We start from the raw sequence: 19,519 nt of genomic DNA, 5'->3' as shown, positions 1-19,519 counted from the left end.
CCCAAGTCCCGGAGACGCTTCTTGACTCCACGGAAGCCCATACGCTGTTTCTGCACCAATTGAGAAAAGTCCGGGTAGAAGTTCACCGTGGCATTCTCAAAGGCCACCGGGCCCTTCACTCGCGATGCCTGCAGGATAGCGTCCCGGTCCCTATAGTGAAAGAGTTTCGCAACAATAGGCCTCGGCGGGGCGCCAGGCTTGCCCTGGCCTCCCGGAACACGATGGGCACGTTCCACTGCGAAGAATTTACTCAACCCAGACGGAGAGAGGTAGTTCTGTATCAGGTCCTCGACCAGGAGATCAACAGAATGCTGGTCCGGATTATCCGGAACGCCAACCACACGCACGTTACTACGACGTGCTCTGTTTTCAAAGTCCTCCAAGCGCCGGGTCATGAAATCGTTCACCCTTCGGAGGTTGCCAATCTCCGTCTGTATCTCCGAGACGTCGGCCGTGAGGCTGGATGACTTGAGATCCAATGACTTCACCTTCTCGTTGGTTTTAGATAGGTCGGCCCGAATCAAGTTCACGTCAATGGCCACGGTGTCAATTTTGTGGGCCAAAGCTTCATACTGTTGGCCTAATGTTTCCTTCATGCCAGAAATGGCGCCCATGATGTCCTGCAAGGAAGGCTCCGTCGACTCTTCCACGGTGTGGCCAACTGCACTCGGGCCAGGCAAGGCGGCTCCAGGGGACCCCTTCGAATGGGTGTACCGGTCCATGACATTAGACTGGACCGGGCCCCCGCGAAGGGGCGTTTTGGTCTTCCGTGTCTCTCGGTCCCCTCTGCCCGCCACGCTGGAGACCGCGTCCCAGGGGACTCACTCGACCCGGTGAAAATGGCCACAGGAGAGCAGGGCGTTGTAGCCGAAAGGCAGCGGCGAGGGTACCTCTAGGTGTGAGCCAGCCCGGAAGGACAATAAGCTAGCCAAAGGCACAACAGCAGTCTCGTGCCGCCGGACTCAGCAAGGGCCAGACTCCTTTGCCAGATGCACAGTCTGAGGCAGAATCGAAACCGAAACTTAAGAGGGGGACCCACCAGTCGAATCCCCCTGCCGTTGTTGTTCAACTCAGACACGGCCACTGTGCCTCACCCAGACCCGGGAGCACCTCCAGGGCGGACCCCGAAAGTTCGAGTCGTCGTATCTTCGGTGTCCCTGGTCCAAATCAAAATTCAAAAACCACAGGAAGATCAGCCCAGTGTCCTCTACACAAATCCTCGGGAAGAATCAGGATATGTTCAGGATATTATGCCGGGAGTGGCGGGGGTCCGGAGAGCTCTGTGCTCACGCGGCCATCACGGATGCCCGCCAAGCTGCTCCTCCTCTTCTGTTTTCATATTTTGGTTACTACACTTAGAGAGGTGAGCACAGGGTGGTAGGATGGGGGTGGAGGGGGTGCCGAGGGGCGGGGGCAGGAGTGAGCAGGGAGAATCCAGACGCTATCACACAGGCTCAGGATTGAGCCTGAATGCCTCAAGAGGGGAGGGGGGAAAAAGGGGGAGTGTGTGGCAAGAACCTAGGCATATTGTAGGTACAAAGTGTTCAGTCAGGTCAAATCAAAGCAATTGCATCAAATGGCTCGCATATCAAGGGGAGAATAAACAACATGAATAAGTGGTAAGTCAAAGGAGGGGTTATAATCAAAAAGTCAAATGGTTAAGCTAAGGGTGGTATCTATTAATATCTGTGGCCTCAATGACCTGAAGAAAAGACAGAGTAGCGGTGGAATTAAAATCTATAGGGGCTAATATCATATGTCTTCAAGAGACACATGTTGAGGGGTCCCAACGGCACCTCTTGAAACCCCTTGGGTACAGATTGATTCTAGCCACAGCACAGGCAACTAAGACACAGGGGTGGCCATTTTAGGAACAGGAGGGGGGTTGCAATTCACCAGGTCAGCTGCCGACAAATTTGGGCAATGGGCAATCACGGAGTGCCAGTATAGCGATGGGAAAAAAATAACTATATGCTCCACATACGGGAGTGTCACTGATGATCCAGACATACTCGGATTTATTACAAATATATTAGCTCACTGGCCACTGCCTTTGATTGTATGTGGGGATTTTAATTTGAACCTGCCACCGGATTGGTCATCTGTATCTGGTTTCGCATATAATGGAAGGAAACCGAGGGTATTTCGAGCACTCAAAGAATTATGCTCCACTCATGGGCTATGGGATTGCTGGCAGGCTAAACACCCTAATAATCCAGGATTTACGTTCTTTTCTAACCCACATACCAAATTCGCTAGGTTAGATTATGTGTTTGTCTCTAGCACCATGATCTTAAAATGTCTAATAGACAGATTACCTCGGTCCTCTCGGACCATAACCCCCTAATTCTAAGTTATCGATCAGATAGCTCCGGAAAAGGTACAGAAAATAAAGGATGCTGGGAAAACGGCCCCTTGGTTCACCCCGCTCCTGAGGGACCAAAAAAGAAAACTCCGCCATCATGAGAGATGTTGGAGGAAGACAAAATATAGCACAGATCGAGAACTCTATAAAACATTGTTGAATGTTTATAAAAAACTTATAATATCAGAAAAAGGGGACTATTATGAAACTCGTATAAACAATGCAGCCAACATACAGAAAGAGACATTTAAAATTCTAAAAGAACTGAGCAAGAAAGATGAAAAGGTGGAAATAATTATAGACTGTAATACCTTTCAAGATTATTTTCTGGAGAAAGTGGCAACTATTTTGTCAGACATTAAGAAGAACAGTCCCAATATTTTCTCTACACCTCAGGTCTCCCTAGTCCCTCCAAAATCTACCATAACTAGGTTTCCAGCATTAGACTCTATAACTGTTGGTCAGCTCATGAATACAACTAAGTCAGGCTCCCCTGCAGACCCCTGTCCCCCTGGAATCTTGCGTCTGGCGCTTCCTGTGCTAGAGGATCATATACTCTGCCTTTTAAACAACTCGCTAGACACAGGCCTTTTACCAGCTAGCTTCAAAGAGGCCCGCGTCAAGCCCTTGATAAAAAAGCAGGGGGGGGACCCGGCCTGTTTGAAAAATTATAGGCCAATATCCCAGCTGCCTTTTCTGTCCAAGATTTTGGAACAACATGTGCTAAAATCCCTGTCTTCATTCCTGGAGTCACATCATCTTCTCCAGGAGCGTCAAGCAGGGTTTCGCGCACATCACAGCACCGAGTTAGTAATGCTCTCGGTGCTGGACGAGCTTAGATGCATGGCTGACAGTAAAAAACCAAGTGCCCTGATACTTTTAGATCTTTCAGCGGCATTTGATACTGTCAGCCATGCCCTGCTCTTGGACAGACTGGCTGCCTTTGGGATTGAGGACGTGGCCTTTCATTGGCTGAAATCTTTTTTGTCAGGGAGGACCCAGAGAACTCAATTAGTGGATTGTATATCGGCAGTAGGTGTTCTTGAGTGTGGAGTCCCGCAGGGGTCGGCACTATCACCACTTCTTTTTAACCTTTACCTACAACCACTGATAGACTCCCTGGTAAACATGGGCTGCAGAGTTTTTCACTATGCTGACGACACTCAGCTGTTGCTGAGTATAGATAATACGACCTCAGCTCAGACCCAGGCCCAGAACATACTCAGGTTTACTGTGAGCTGGATGACAGCAAATCTGCTCAAAATAAACCCTGAAAAGACTGAGGTCCTGGTGGTATCGACTGCCAGTTTACCTTGGAGCGATTTGTTCTGGCCCAAAGAACTTGGCCCCACTCCAAAACCATGCCCCAATGTAAAGAGCCTTGGTATAAAAATCGACCATGAGCTGACGATGGTTAGCCAAGTTTCATCTGTTGTTGGAATCTGTATTAATTTGATCAGGCAATTGCGCAAGCTCGTTCCCTTACTTTCCTTGAGTATGCTCCGAACCATTGTTTCGGCAACAATAATCTCAAGGATTGACTACGGAAATGCATTATACCTAGGCCTGCCAAAAAACCTGATCAACCGTCTGCAGGTTGTCTTGAACGATGCAGCACGGCTAATCTTCAGATCACCTAGACGTGCCTCCCCATTGTTACATAGATTACACTGGCTCTCTGTAAAGCAAAGGGTTGAATTTAAAAGCTTATGTATCGCCCATAAGGCAATATATGGGAACGCGCCTGTTTACATAAAGGAACGACTTAACATCTATAATCCGACAAGGGTACTGAGATCCTCCAATTCCCAACTGTTGTCGTGCCCACGTTTTAAAATGGCAACAAGGGGTGGAAGATCCTTTTCTGTCCAAGTACCAAAGATGTGGAATAAATTGCCGGAGCCTCTTCGCAGAGAAACCAATCTTCTTTCCTTTAGGAAATCATTGAAAACGCTCTTGTTTAGGGAAGCCTTCTGTTCCATCTAAGCCGGTGCTAAGCCGATATCTTCTGCCTATATATTCATTTGTTATTCTGTGTTTGTCAGAAGCGCCTAGAGACCTGCCGGTGATTTGGCGCTATATAAAATCCAAATAACAATAAGTGTCGACAGTGAAGGATTACAACATGACCAAAACATATGGACATTTGAGCGGGCCCTATTCCTTAATGAAGAATATTGCCAACTTATAAATAAGTGGATACCTGAGTTTCTGGAAGTCACAGTGGGTAGCGCACCAATAGAAATAGTATGGGACACTCTTAAGGCAGGTATAAGGGGAGAAACACTACGATTTTCGCTTAAATATAATTGAGAAGCTAAACAAAACATGGGAATGCTACAGGGGAAATTGGCGGAAACAGAAGAGGGACTCATAAGGGCAGTACAAGCTAGACAGGACATAGAAGAGGCACTAAGCGGGGTGGCCATTGCAAGAAACAGAATTAACGAAATATTCACAGAAAAGGCAGTGGGCAAGGCCACAACGAATAAAGAGAACACTTACGAACTGAGTGAGCAAGTGGGACATCAACTGGCAGTCCGAACGAGACAGCAAGGCACGGCAAATGTGATTAAGGAGATTAGGGACCCAAAAGAGGGCCTCAAACAGGACCCGAAAGCAATAAGAGTGGCATTTCAAAACTTTTATCAAGAGCTCTATAAGGAAACTAATAAAAGACAAGTTGAGATCGAGCGGTACCTAGAGCAGACTATAATATCTCAGTTGCCACATGAAGACCAAGATAGCCTAGAGGAAACACCGCAGTGGGAAGAAATCTTATTATCAACAAATAGCTTAGCCCCCGGGACGGCTGCCGGGCTGGAAGGAATACCAATAGAATTCTATGCTAAATTTTTTAAACCACTAAAGGGAATCTTAAAAGACCTAATAATACATGTCTTTCAAGGAGGGAATTCGCCGGGATCATGGGCTCGGGCATAAATTGTAGTATTCCCAAAGAAAAACAAAGATCCATGGGAGCTGGGATCCTATCGCCCCATCATGTTAATAAACTGTGATTCCAAAATGTACTCAAAATTACTAGCTAGTCGACTGGCACCGATCATACACAAAATTGTGTCACCTCGCCAGCATGGATTCATCCCGGGAAGATCCACCACTGACCATGCACAGAGGGTGATTACACTCTTTGACATAATGGAGATAGCAGGAGACCCTATGGCGCTCATATTATTAGATGCAGAAAAAGCCTTCGATAGGGTCTCCTGGCAGTACCTATGGTCCGCAATGTCAAAGAGTGGAATTGGGGAACAGTTAATAATTGCCACGCGTAAGCTATACACAAATCCCAAAGCGGTGGTAATGATTAACGGGCGATGTTAGAGAAAATGAACGTGACTTGAGGGACAAGACAAGGATGCCCCTGCTCTCCCTTACTATTTGCAATTTTTATCGACCCCTTTATACGCAGATTGGAAACTAGCCAGGCAATCCCACCAATAAAAACCTTAAATGGTGACACCAAGACTCTAGCCTACGCAGATGACATCGCGCTGGTTACAAGTGATCCAGGAGAAACCGTAACAGTTATGGAAGAGGAGGCTAAAATATTTGGGGATCATACTCAGATAGTAATCAACAATAAAATCGCCCTCAGAGACGATAGGATAGTGGAACAAGGTACATATCTAGGGGTCAATATAACAGCCCATTTAGATAAATTAGTCAAGGCCAACCTGGAACCACTAATGAAACAAACCAAAAAGGACCTCAATAGACTACATAATTTGCACCTAACCATAGTGGGTAGATGTAACGCTATAAAAATATTTTCCCCAAAATGTTTATATTTTTGTAGGGCCATATGCTTAGAGTTCACCCCGCAGATTTTTAAAGATATTGATAACATATTCTCCTGATTTATCTGGGTATATAGAAGACCGCGAAGGGCACTCCGATACATCTCACTCCCAAAAGATAGAGGTGGACTCGCCTTGCCTAATTTTAAAGTCTATTGGTGGGCCACAATCTTGAAATATAGTACGGTCTTATTTTCCCTGAATGGGAGCAACTGGCCGGAAGGAGAGGTTCCAACACCACAGGAACTCATACTGGGTAATGAGGCTAGGGAGCATCTATGGCGACTTACATATAACTGCTATTTTAAAAGAGTGCGCTTCAAAACGCTAGTAGGTATCCATACAGCCTGGAATCAAACACGCAAACTCCTAGGAATTGGGAGGTTTTCCTACTATACTGTCCTATCTAAAAATAACAACCTCCCGGAGATATTCAACAACACATGCATGAATAAATGGCTAAGGGCAGGGATTAACGATTGTGGATGCTTCTTCACTCCAATAGGGTTTAAATCATTCAAAGAGTTCAAAAGTGAATATACGCTAGACCACAGAGATTTTTTTAAATACCTACAAGCTAGAGACTTAATGAAAAAAGGGGCGGACGATCCAAATTCCAGATGATCCCGACCATTGAACTATTCAATAAAAACAGATAGTCAAGATCGGTGAAATCTATGATAGTTTGACTACCGCTCTCCCTGACGATATGAACAAATTAATCGGAAAATGGCAGGATCAACTGGAAATAACAGAGGGGACAAGCCAGAGATCCTTAGATTTATATCACTCACTGTTAATGCCATCTAGATTACAAGCCTAATACTATAAAACATTTTTCCAGCTGTACTATACACCTAACAAGATTGCTAAATGGGGCTCTGGCAAAGGTACCGAATGCCCGCGGTGTGCACTATATGGGGCCGGCATAATACATATATTTGCTACCTGTGACACACTCCGGCCTTTACGTAGGGAAATCTCCAATTTCCTAACCAAAATCTTCAAAACAAGAATTGAAATCACCACGGGAGAAATAATGCTAGGAGTTGATGGAGACATCAGACCAAAGCCTATGCTGCAAGGGCTGATATTTATCTCTATGGCTGTATTCAGAATACGTCTGGCTTCGGCCTGGTTGGACCCAAACACTCCGGCTTTCCAACAATGGCTAGCACAACTGCTGGCCGCATATAGTCTAGAGATAGCTATATATAGAAGGAAGGGACGCAATAAGAAGACGAAGGTGTTGGAAATTTGGGATCCCCTTCAGAAGTGGATGCAAACCTTCTAATCTTAAGTGCAGTCTTGGAATAATCAACTGAAATGTATCAAAAAGTAATGAAACATATATGACGTTATTAATATGCCTGACAATGTATAAATTATTAAGAAGCAATATGCCTGGGGGTGGGGGGAGAGGGCGGTGTCCTCTGGGGGGCTGTTTGTAAAGAAAAAAAGGAAAAGAGCATAAAGAAGACATTAAGAGGGACCCCACTTCCTCCTTATCCTGACATATATATCAACACGTGTCTATACTTGGTCGTATGTTCTTTTTGTTGTTGTTTCTAATAAAACCATAATTCGCAAAAAAAGTATTGGACAAGCCTCCTAACACCTAGTGCAACCATCCCTCAACAGGCCATTGTTGTAGACACATGTGCCCTGTTTAGAGTGGGTGGACGTTCTGAAGTACTTTTTTAGCTTTTCGTGACTAGTAAGTAAAGCTTGGTTGTCCCAAGCTGAAAAAACCCAAAAATTACTCTTGCACCGTAGGGGAAACTCTTAGGGTGACAAGGTTATTAATGATTTGTTTTTCAAAAACAAACTCCTACTCTGGGAGTTTATTTTTGAAAAATAAAAAAGTTTTCTAAGCCGCCACATGAAAAATGGCAGCCTCTCAGCAACCCCTCAATGCCTTTGGAGTAGCTGATGCAGCACAATCATGCGCCCTTGAGGTAGGGGTAGGACATATATTTTATTTCCAGTTGTTAATGTGTCATGCATTGAATTGAGCTGATGCGGGTGGCTCCTTGGACTATTGCATCCACTAGAGAGGCTTGTGTTCGGCTCAATCATTACAAGCTCATCTTCCTATAAGTCCCTTCATCCTTTCATTTTATAGCGGTTGTCAAAATGAGTATGGCCACCAATAAACATCGGTTATCAACGAAAAGTAGCAAAAGTCTTCTCATGGAGACTGAGTGTCAATCAGATGGACAAGTGTGCTTGGCACGTAACTGACTGCCCTAATTTATATTGCCCTTTCATATGATATACTTACTTTTGACTGATCCTGGCCTTTCAAAAGTGGTCCTGACATGTGACTGACTGTCGAGCGATAATACTGATTCAGTAATGGACCTAATCGCCTCATTCCAGACCTGAAACTACTGCAGTATTGCCAAAGTTTCTCAGGTCCCCAGTCCTGGCATTCCAGCTTGCAGCACTTTGCTTTTGCAACCTATAGTTTTGCTTGTATCCAATCCACTCCTCTATTGAGTGTGCTGCTATGATTACAAGTAAGACAGGCATTGTATCTCGTACTGTTCTCTTTCATGGACTCATTTGGTTCCTTTTCAGTACATGAAAAATAAACACACTGAAGATTCTAAAGCCAGGCCACCAATGGCGTATTGTCCAAAGATCCAGGCCTACAGAAGTTTCCATACGCTTAAAAGCACATTATCTCTGCAAAATTCTCAAGTATATATTTCTATGCCTGCTCTGTCTATACTAACAGAGAAGGGTTACCTGCGAGCTATATGAAAACAATACAGTTGACTCACTAAATCCTCAGATGTTTCCTAAATTAATTTGAGCCACCTTTGATTTTTACATGGATTATATTGTTTGGCAGTACACCATTATATTTCCACCTAGTATTTTTACCCGAAAAGAAGGCTATTTCCCTTCTGGAATTCTTTTTATCTTTTCACTTGATTGGAAAGGAATACAAATTGGTTTGTATTACCTGTCTAATATTCTTTTCAAAATTGTTGTAAATTATTGATTATAACTTTCATTTTTTAGTACAGAAGGATGCTGGTATGTCTTTCAGTGAAATGTTTTCATTTGGTTTCTCTCCCAGGGTATCGCATCTTTGTGTTTCTGACTTCTTTTCTCAATCTTTTTGATAGGTTTGAGAGTGATGCTTCTGTCGGCGGTCAAAGAGCTGAATGGGAAGAAGGGGGCTTCTATCATTGCCATCTTTAAGTATATAAGTGCCGAGTACCGGTATGATGTGCAGAGGAATCGGCGACTTCTCAAAAAGACTTTAGAAAAATTAATCGGCGAACATGTGGTGGAACAGGTAAAAGGCCATGGCCTCTCTGGATCCTTCAAACTTGGAAAAAACTACAAGGAACAAAAGCATATTAAGCCAATTAAACAGGTAAAATGAGGACTATATTTATGTGATTACTGTTGCCATTTTGAGAATTTCAGTATCTGTGAGGTTTGGTTCTTTTATTAGGCTGTACTGTGAGGTATTGTATAGATGCCTTTTCGACATGTGCTTTTCCTGAATTCTTTTGGGGGTATTTTAACAATGTTTTTAGGGTTGGAAAATCCTTATAGATTTAGAACACTTCAATTTTTTTGTGTGGCTAGAAACTACTTTGGTTTACAGAATGTATTCACTCTTCTATTAAACTAGCATTAAGTGTTTTCCTATGCCAATTTCAAACTTTTTGTTCATAGTGTTTCTTCAGTGACAGTAGCAGGATAACTGCTCAAGCCAGACTGGGGTTCCTATAACTGCTATACTGCTAAGATTTCCAGTGATCATGATAGTGGTTTATCAGAACTGTTAAGAATTGTTGGGGTGCAAGACAAGACCCACCAGGCAGCGTTTACTAATTTTCTGTATGCCACACCTATAACCCAATCAATTTGACACAGGGGTGTTAGCCTCACCCCTCTTGGTTACCAAGTGGGAACCTTAGGTTTTGTTTAATAAGACAACGATTTAGTCTATTGCATCTGATAGTTGCTTTTACCAGGAATATAGTCTGGGGAGAACCACTGCCTAGATGCCCATGCAACAATACTGCCACTCAAAGCACATTACACTTTATTGTATTTTGCCCTCTGTATGCTCCTGATAGGAAGCAATTTCTATGCCCTATTTTTCGCTCCTTTAATATGAACTCCCATAAGGAGGCTTTTGAGAGATTGCAAAGGCTGGAGAAAGAGAACATTTGCATGGCAGCCGGAAATGTCTGAGACCCATCGGCCCTTTTATAGATGTTTTATGTATCTATCATTGGTATGCACCCTATGTAGCATCTTTCTGGAAAATAACTGTATTACCCCCAGATTTGTCCTTAACCTTGTAAAGCTTCTCTATTTATTTATAAAATGTTTTATCATCTGTATTTTGTTTGGCCACATTTGGCCAAATAAAGTTTTGTGACTGACCGGGTCAACATCTGACTCCTCAAAAGGTATTGGCTTACTTAATATTGGTTGCACTTAATACTGATAGAAATATCCTTGTAGGCATATTCTCCGTTGTGCCAAACTCAACTTTGGTAATATCCTTCTGATCAAGACTTTGTAGTGACCCAATATTACATTTTTGCCCAGGTGACTCATGACACTGACACATTTGTAGGCGCCTGTTCTCAATTGATACTTAAAGCTTTGGTGTCCCTCCAACACATTGGTATCCTTTTAATCAAATATAATTTTATCCAACGCTCTCCTTTTTTTGCGCAGGAACGAAAACATCATCAGGCAAAGTAGGAATGGACACTGAAAACGTCAGATCACATAAAAACTGGTCAAAACTAGGTTACTCCAGGGTATGTTACACAGATGCACACCTGTGCAGTTACTGGACTTGAAACAAGGGAATATGCTTTCAACACATCTCAGTAGTTTGAATTTGCATACATGTATGTTCAGGCTTAACATGTTAATCCCTGACATAGGTGACACAAACATCTTTTGATGGTAACATAGCACATAGGCTCAGAGGAAGTGATGTCATCCAGTGGCAAAGCTGCTCACTTTGGAATCTGGCAGCTTGGTCTTAACCCCAACCTCATATTCACCTTCATATGTCTACAGCTTGTACATTTGTGAAATTAAACTATGTCATTCAACGATGTCAATCCCCACTTAAGTGTACTGCAGTGCATTGCCCAGGTGGTTTTGTGCTATATAATTAGTAAATATGGTCTTCCCAGCAGTGTCACACACACTTTTAGGTTGAACGCGAATATGGAAATATTTTCAGAGTGGACATACACATAGCTCCAATTTTCTTTATTTCATCTTTGGGCATTCCCACATAAAGTGCATCCAGTTACCGTAGGACTCCAGACCTGTGTTCTCTGAGCTCAAAATTTGAATTTTAAACTTGTCCTTCAAGAGTATAGTATAGCTAATACAACAAATGCTAATTTATTGTAGAAAAGTTGGAGCTAACCTCAAAATGGCTCCTGTCATTAAAAAGCACACAAAGAAACTTCTTGATTTGAAACAAATTATAGAAAATTAATTTATACTCTTTAATATGAACCACCATAATATTTCACATGACAGTATAGAATTATGATTTGTATATAGTCATAACTGCAGCGCTGTCGCTAAAGAATCATTCTAGTATAACAATGAGGTAGCATCATGGTTTACCTCTAGTAAGCCTTATTGAAATAAACCTATAAAACAAATTAAATCATGCATGTGAAGCATCATTTGGTGTAATGGATTGTCTGGCCTATGAAGGGGCTAAGCATATTACTTGTTAGAACTTTAAGGCGGGGCAAGCATTGTGGGGTTGTGGGGGTGGGGACTTCTCTTTGCCTGTGTACCTTGTTTGCCGAGGGTTATGTGTGTGCTAATTCAGACGGGTTATAAATCCTCCTGAATGGTTGTGGACAAGAATTTTTTTTATTCTTTGCTCTTGCCACCATTAGGTTATTGGTGGTCTATAGTCTGAAATTCATGGTGCCATGTTGCTATCTTTAAAATGACTGGAGAGGGCAATAAGCATTTCATCCCATTGATGGAGACTATTAAATGTTTTCCCAGCCACTTTTATCTTCCCTGTGTAGAGCAGTACTTTCTGCCATGGCCCAGTTTAGTGCAATCTTTAGCTATCTGGCATGGGGTGGAGAGGCAGAAGCTTTGTTTGACATAGTTATGAGTCATGATTAGAGCGATATCCAAGAACATTACCTCAGCTCTGCACTGTTATGAGTGCTTAAAGAGCCCCAAAAGCATCCTTCAATGTTGCATATATCCTTGCAATACGTTATTGCAGCTAGAGTTTCTGTGACCTCTTGCCGGAATACCCTGATTCCTGGACAACCCCACGTCTTGTGTATGAACAGTGTCTGTGCTGCACAGCATCGTAGGCACAGATTAGATATGCCAGGGTATATTTTGCTAAGTTTGTTTTGGTTCAGATACCCCTTGCACCAAGTTTGAATTGTATGTATTTGAATCTGGCATTATGAGGCACTTTATAATGGGTAGGTGGGGCCTGCGTCATTCAGTATATTTAAATCCTCTTCCAGCCTCACTTTCCCATTTCTCACAAAGGTGATTCAGTGATATCACAGTGAGTTCCATTAAGACACGATACAGTCAACTGATTAATTTCCTACCTTCTCCATTGTGGGAAGTGTTTGTATTAGTGTGTTTGCTTGAAGTTCACTGTCAGTTATATTTGAAGTATTGCATACCACCCTAGTCAGACCTCTATGATAAGGAATTGCCCCCTGTGGAGTCCCTTACCAAATGCAAGCATTTGAAACGGGGCGAGGGAACCTTAACTGAATAAGTCCTATACATTTGTAAATCCCACTTCAGCAATTCACTCTGTGAAAAATCCTGACTGTTTGAGAATGTCCTCCAAGGGGATTAGTGGGGCACATGGAATAACCTGTTGTCTGAACTTCAGGCCTTTTTTGGGGCATGACCAGGCTATATGTACAATTATAGTAAGTTCTTTAGTGTGAGGGACCAGAAGATGAAAGATGCTATTCAGAAGCCCCTCCTGTGTCTGCGGTACCTGTAAGCTGGTTTCTAGCAAGTGTCGCTTAGCAAGCCATTAAACCATCTACTGCAGTTGGATAGCTACATATTAAAGCTTAAAATTAGCGACCCCAATCAGACTTGCTCTGTTGAGAGTTTCATCTTTGTCAACACAACCCTGTCTTCCGGAATACCAAATAAGATTGCCCAGCAACATATCTAGTTCTTTAAAGATCTTTCTGGGGAGAAGCTGCAGATGTATTATCAAAGTAATATAGCAGCCATTGAAGCATAATCATTTTATATATTCTATTCTTCACGTCTATGGAAAGGGTAGCATTTTCTTGAATGTTAAGTGAGCTTTTAGGTCCCCTGCGGTTCTTGTCAGGTTACGTCATCATAATAAATGTATTTCGATCACAACAGATCGTAAAAGTACACATTAAAACATGCAGTAAAAACAACAAACATTCTAGATAAAAAGCCATACAGATCAGAATATCAAATATGTAAACATTATGCAAATTGAGTCACAGTAATCATATGCAAAACATGCCAATAGTCCCTAATTCTGCTGTACATAAAGGCCAGTGCAAATTAGCAATAAGATGCACATTTATCATATGATTGTAAACTACTAATCCTCTAAGATCCTAAAAACATGTAGAAAAGGGTAATGCTTAAAACACCTGTATAATAATCATAAAATCTTTGGTTACTGTAGCTTGTATACACTCGATGCACCAGATCCAAGCCGACATAAGGAATCGCAAGATAGAATATACCACAGTTCTAGTAGTGTCAGTGATAACAATCCTATAAGCCTAAGTATGTAGGCTTGTATTTAATTTCCTAAACAGAGATGTAATCCATTTAACTCTTTGATATCCATAGGCCAGACAAAGCAATAGTTTATGTATTATTGACTCAGAAGCCCTTTTGCAAATGGTACAATCGTCTTGCACAGGTGATACATCAGGCCACTTACTGCAAAAAGAGCTTGTAGGTACGGATTTATATCTAAATTGCATAAACAATTTATGCGCAAGTGGGGGAGTGGTTTCATCAAGCGTAGTCTCATACGAAGGAAGCAGTTTAAAACCGGTAAACCCCCCGGTCAATGACCCTTTTACAGCTGTGCACGGTTTGGACAAACACATATTCCCAGTACAAGGCTTTTATAGCTGCACTTGGGAGAGGCTTTAATTCCTTGTGGCATACCCATAATCTTTCCAAGCTCAGTTTTCCCAAAAATGCTTTAAAAAATTACAACCAATATATTTTCTGAATGCAGGTAGGGAACATAAGATCACTTAAACCTTCTCAATGCACTCCTAAATCAGTCGAGGTCCCTAAGTGGTGCCAATGCATCAAAGGTCTGAATTCAACTTTCTGTGCAATTTTCTTGATTGCCATATTGAAGTCTACAGGAGTAAATGAAGTGCTCGATGGGAGTGCCAAAAGGGATTTATGCATTTATTTTCTTCCCCTGTCCGTATTCTAGTATTTGCGCTCCTCCAAATTTCCAAGCCATACGAAGCCGCCCTCAAGGCCATAATGTTATAAATCTCTAAGGTGAGAGCCACTATCCTGCATACAGCCTTTTAGTGAATCTTAGATATATGCGCAGTATACTGTATTAAAGATAACTAAGATTTTTGAACTTGTGAAGTCCAGTCTAGATATTTGACACTTAGCCTCCAATAATCAAATCTAGAAACCAGTTTAATTGGTTCCTCTCCCACATACATTTTGCATTTACTCTTCGTTTATTTTGCAGGGTTAAAGATCATAAATTTGGTCTTTGAGCTATTTAATTCTAACCCTGCTCTGCATAATGCATTAAAATTAGTCAGTAGCTGCTGTAAACCCTGGGGAGTTTTGGAGAGAAAAAGTGTGTCCTCCACAAATAGTTGGGCTACCACTCTCCGCTCTGCCAATTTCGGTGAATCACATCCATCCATGTGCAGCAATTCCATAACCCCATTTATATACAATGAAAACTGGATAGAGGCCAGGACACAACCTTGTCTAACTCTGCGCGTAATCTTTTTTGGGTCAGTCAGTTGGCCATGTACAACCCCCGGACTCGAGCATAGTTCTCTGCATGTAAACACACAAGAATGGTTCAACAGGTTTGAGAGACTACCCATCTCATCCAAGACCGCCCACAGCTTTGCCCTTGGTACCAGATTGAGGCTGCATTTAAATCAACAAAGGCGATATACAGTCAGCCCCTGTTGATTGCTGCAGTCTTCCAGTAAATACAATTAAATCCCGAAACCTTGTTGAAAGTACTTGTACCACCTTTGAAACCTGTCTGGAACTCCGAAAATACATCATTTTCCTTCATCCACTCATGGGAATGTGCTAGCACCTGTTAGCAGAAAATCTTCTGCAACACATCTACCAAACTAATTGGACGATAGTTCCTAGCATCATTTTGTTGACCTTTCTTAAATATAGGTATCATTTCTGCCATCTGCAGGATAGTGGTTTCTTTATCCCCTTCAAAATGGAGTTGGATGGATGGTTAATGTAGGGGCCCCACATATCCAGGTGGGTCAGGTGTTGGTCTTTATGGATCCTTTTGGGTCCTGGCGCTTTAGATGCTAGACTAGTCTTAATGGCCACCAAGGTTTCACTCAGCCCAAATTCCATAGTATTCTGGTTTTCCAATTTGATGTCCAGGGACGGATCAACATCATCCCACCATAGTTTCTCAGCACATGAGTATGGATCTCTAAAATGGATCACCCAATCCGGTGGCTGGACGGAATATTCCAATTCCCTCCGGTTAGCATTAACTCTCATCGCAGCTATTTTCCAGAATATTTAATTATTTTTGTTATTAGTTCATAAGTTCAAATTTCTCAGGCTTTCTTAGCTTTGGCTAGTTTTCCCTTGTATGTTGCCAGATCACTCCTACACGTAGCTTTAACTGCCGCTACTAAGCCTGCTTTCTCTGTCCTACATGCTTTAGTGCACCATGGTATTTTCTTCTGGAATTTAATGCCTCCCCTTTTTTCCTGAGCTAAAAGATCTCTAATAGATGAAAAAAGTAATTCATGATCTACCTGTAAGTTTTTGTTCTTTACTCAGGTGATAGATCATTCAATTTACCTACCTCTTCCTCAGTCTTAATAAGAGATGCTCCCAGAGCCTCGGGGTTCTTAGCTACCCATTCTCACCTGGTGGCTTTTCCATTTTTGGTATGTGAAATTTTGCCCATCGCAAGAGTGGCCAATAGTCTGAGGTCTTCCAGCAATATTGCTCAACAGGGTCTAGCTCAGGGCATTATTATCACCATCTACCCTATGTATTACGATGATATCATGCAAGGAAGGCTAAAACTTCATATCTATTAAAAAGTAATCTATTCAGCTGTAGTGGCCCGTCTATTAAAAGTGTGACTACCTTCACTATCGGAAGGTGTTCTCACATTTGTTTCTCTTAAATCCCTGCTTAGTACCAGTGCCAGAAATTGAGCTGTCCTCGGCATTCATTTTACTAGGGGCAGCACTAACAAGGGAATTATCCACTTATTATCTTGTTTAGATATTAAGTCTGGAACAACCTCCAAACGTTCAAAGGTTGTATTTAAATCTTCTCCCACTATTAAGTTTCCTTCCTCTTTTAGCTCTAGGAGAGTAATCTCAACCAAGTTTATTAACCTTGGACTCAGCATTGCGTGCTTCCACTCGCTTATAGGCATTAAAGATTATCAAGGAGCAACACCATGGAAGATCCACTCTAACTGCTAGTATATCATGGCAAACAATAGGGATCGGTCTAACTATACTTTGGAGTGTTGTTTTAAACCAAATTATTACCCCCCCACACCGACCCCATGGCCTTTCCCTTACTAAATGTAGAATATTTATACAATATGATGTAAACCCCTTCCTATTCATAGGAGCTTTACTCCAAGTCTTCTGGAAAAGTCACATATCATGGTCATCTATAAACCGCCATACAATTTCAGCCAGCTTTGCTCCCATTCCAGCTACATTCCAGAACAAAACTTTGATCAATTGGGCGGACTGTCATTGAATATCAGAGGGTCGTGTGATTCGAAAGACCCACCCAACCCACAGCTACTAGTAGCCCTGTCTTTATTTACTAAACGGTTTCCCAATCTTTATTCACCAAAAGGTTTCCCCCATCTTTATTCTTCAGAATGAGTTCCCCACTCATCTTTCTTTCTGCAAAATAATTCTTACTATCTCTGCCTATTGCCATGCCCATACTCTTAGCCATTGGCTCCATACCATATCCAGAATTCTTCCCCAGCACGACTCCTATTCACACTGTCTCTGGTGTTACTACTTACAGTCAATCGACTTCACTAAGCCCCCTTGTCCTAGGTATCCCCTGGTCATCTGGATGTATGTCTATGGTAAATCTCTTTGGTTGGGGCCGGAACATGAACTTTATATTTGATCTGGATTTGAGTTTTGACACTACAACTTTTACTTGCATCAAATAACATATGCCATCAACCAAATGTTTGTGCTTCAAGATAACTCTCACGGTTTCATAAGGGTCACCATGGGGTACAATCCGCTCAGCTCATAGGCTATTACTCCTTATGATCAGATTGTAATTCCTAACATTCCATATCCATTAAATAACTTTGACTATTAAAAGTAGTCAGAACTTCCTTTGCACTGTCGGTAATTTTAGGAAACTGTGTTAAATTAATTTCACCTTGATTCAGTTGAGCCAGAGTATGTAAGTAATTCCCCTCATGCCCCCCCTTTGTGTGGATATGATTGCAAACAAGATGGATTAAGTTTACCATGGACGGACCAACTATCACTTAATGCTCTTCTAGGAGCCTCTAGCCCCCTCAAAGCTTCCAACCTAAAGTTCCAGCTTCGGACCCCCTCATCCCCCTTGGGCACATCAGACTGATTATAGGATGACTCCATCAGCTTGCTGGGATTTGAGGTTAAGATCCCCCATTTCACCACCCCATGCTGACTAGTTTTATTTAGTCCGACAATTCACCAACTTTTACTTCCAAAGCATTTATAACCTTCTTTAGATCACGGACCTCATCCCGTAATCCTAATAGAATATCCACTAGACTTTTCAGAAGCAGTTGGTCGCATCTTTTCTCATTTGGTAGAATTTCTTTCGCCCCTTCCTCCAGCCCATCTCTGCCTAATTCTTCTACACTTAAAGGTAAATATCTATTTGTCATAGAATAACCAGATTAACATGCTCTGGCAGTTGTTTCCCTATGGTGGAATCAGGGATAAGTACATTCTGTGAATTCCCTGGGTGGTCAGATCTCGGTGCTCAGGCTGGGTACCTTTAGGTTTATCAAAAATATTCAAAATGTGTCCAGCTTCTGTATTCTGAGCCGGACATGGGGGTAAAGTGGAAGGCGATGGGACCACAGGGTTTTTAATTTCTTCAGTTTCCTGCAATAAATTGTCGATTCTATTCATCGCACAATTTTCTGCTACCTACTTGATAGGTCTTTTTACTGCAGGGGAATCAACAACCACATTGAGCGCCTTCCTTTTCCCCATTTCATTCACTTTACAACCACGCTAAAGGGACTGCCACAATCACAACAGTTTAAAACTCTCTAGCGCTACTTGAAAAAAATGGTGACAAGAATGGGCATTGTAGCTCCCGAAACAGGTATTGAACTAACCACTTCTGCTGGTCTGTAACAATAAAACAGAAAAAGAAACCCACCCTTGCCAATAAAAAATATTTAAAAAATAGATTAGAATTAAAGCACTTCAAACGGTGCTTCCAGTCAATCAGTCCATGAGTCAATGAGTACTTGATGCCAAATAGCACTATGAATGAAGCACAAGGACAGTACCAGTACCTTTTTATAGATGTTAGGGAGGTAGCCCAGCCCAACCTCCTCCGACGTCTGACGGGCATGGACGAGCCCTGACTGGGGCATGGCCTGCGCTGCAAGACTTGGTGCGCTTAATAGTGCTGTGGCTGCAGGTGGGACTAAGCTGGTGTCTGCGCCTCTCCTGGTTCTTGGGTGTGTGAGATCTGAAGTCCTTCATGCCGCCCCCGCTGTTGCTCCAGCCTCCATGCAGGAGGTAGTGTTTATCTTGAGCTCATTGCTGGCCCGTGAACCCCTAGCCCCTCCTAACCTCTGTATCCAGAACCGGATGATGTACCGGGTATCTCGGACTACTGAAGCTGCAGGAGTTTGGGGCTGGTGCTTGATGGAGACCCGAAGGAGAGCACGGACAGGTGTCTTCTCCTCTCGCACAAGATGGCAGCTCCATAGGTTATCATCGGAGACTGCAGAGCTTCCCAGCGCTGTGCCCATGTCAGGCTGAGACTGCTCAGCAGG

At 42.6% G+C, this 19,519-nt stretch overlaps 1 protein-coding gene across 1 annotated transcript in view; it reads left to right on the top strand.

Moving 5' to 3' along the window:
- SHPRH (SNF2 histone linker PHD RING helicase) overlaps window positions 1–19,519 on the top strand; it is an 884,400-nt gene that overhangs the window by 293,530 nt on the left and 571,351 nt on the right. Inside the window, exon 8 of the mRNA XM_078648685.1 lies at window positions 9,327–9,580. Within this exon, the coding sequence (XP_078504811.1) occupies window positions 9,327–9,580 (254 nt within the window). The remainder of the gene's footprint in view (window positions 1–9,326; window positions 9,581–19,519) is intronic.

This window comes from Lissotriton helveticus, chromosome 6 (genome assembly GCF_964261635.1).
Source record: "Lissotriton helveticus chromosome 6, aLisHel1.1, whole genome shotgun sequence".
Taxonomy (NCBI): Eukaryota; Metazoa; Chordata; class Amphibia; order Caudata; family Salamandridae; genus Lissotriton; species Lissotriton helveticus.
The sequence above is the reverse complement of the archived record's forward strand: the minus strand, read 5'-3'. Positions and strand labels throughout refer to the sequence as shown.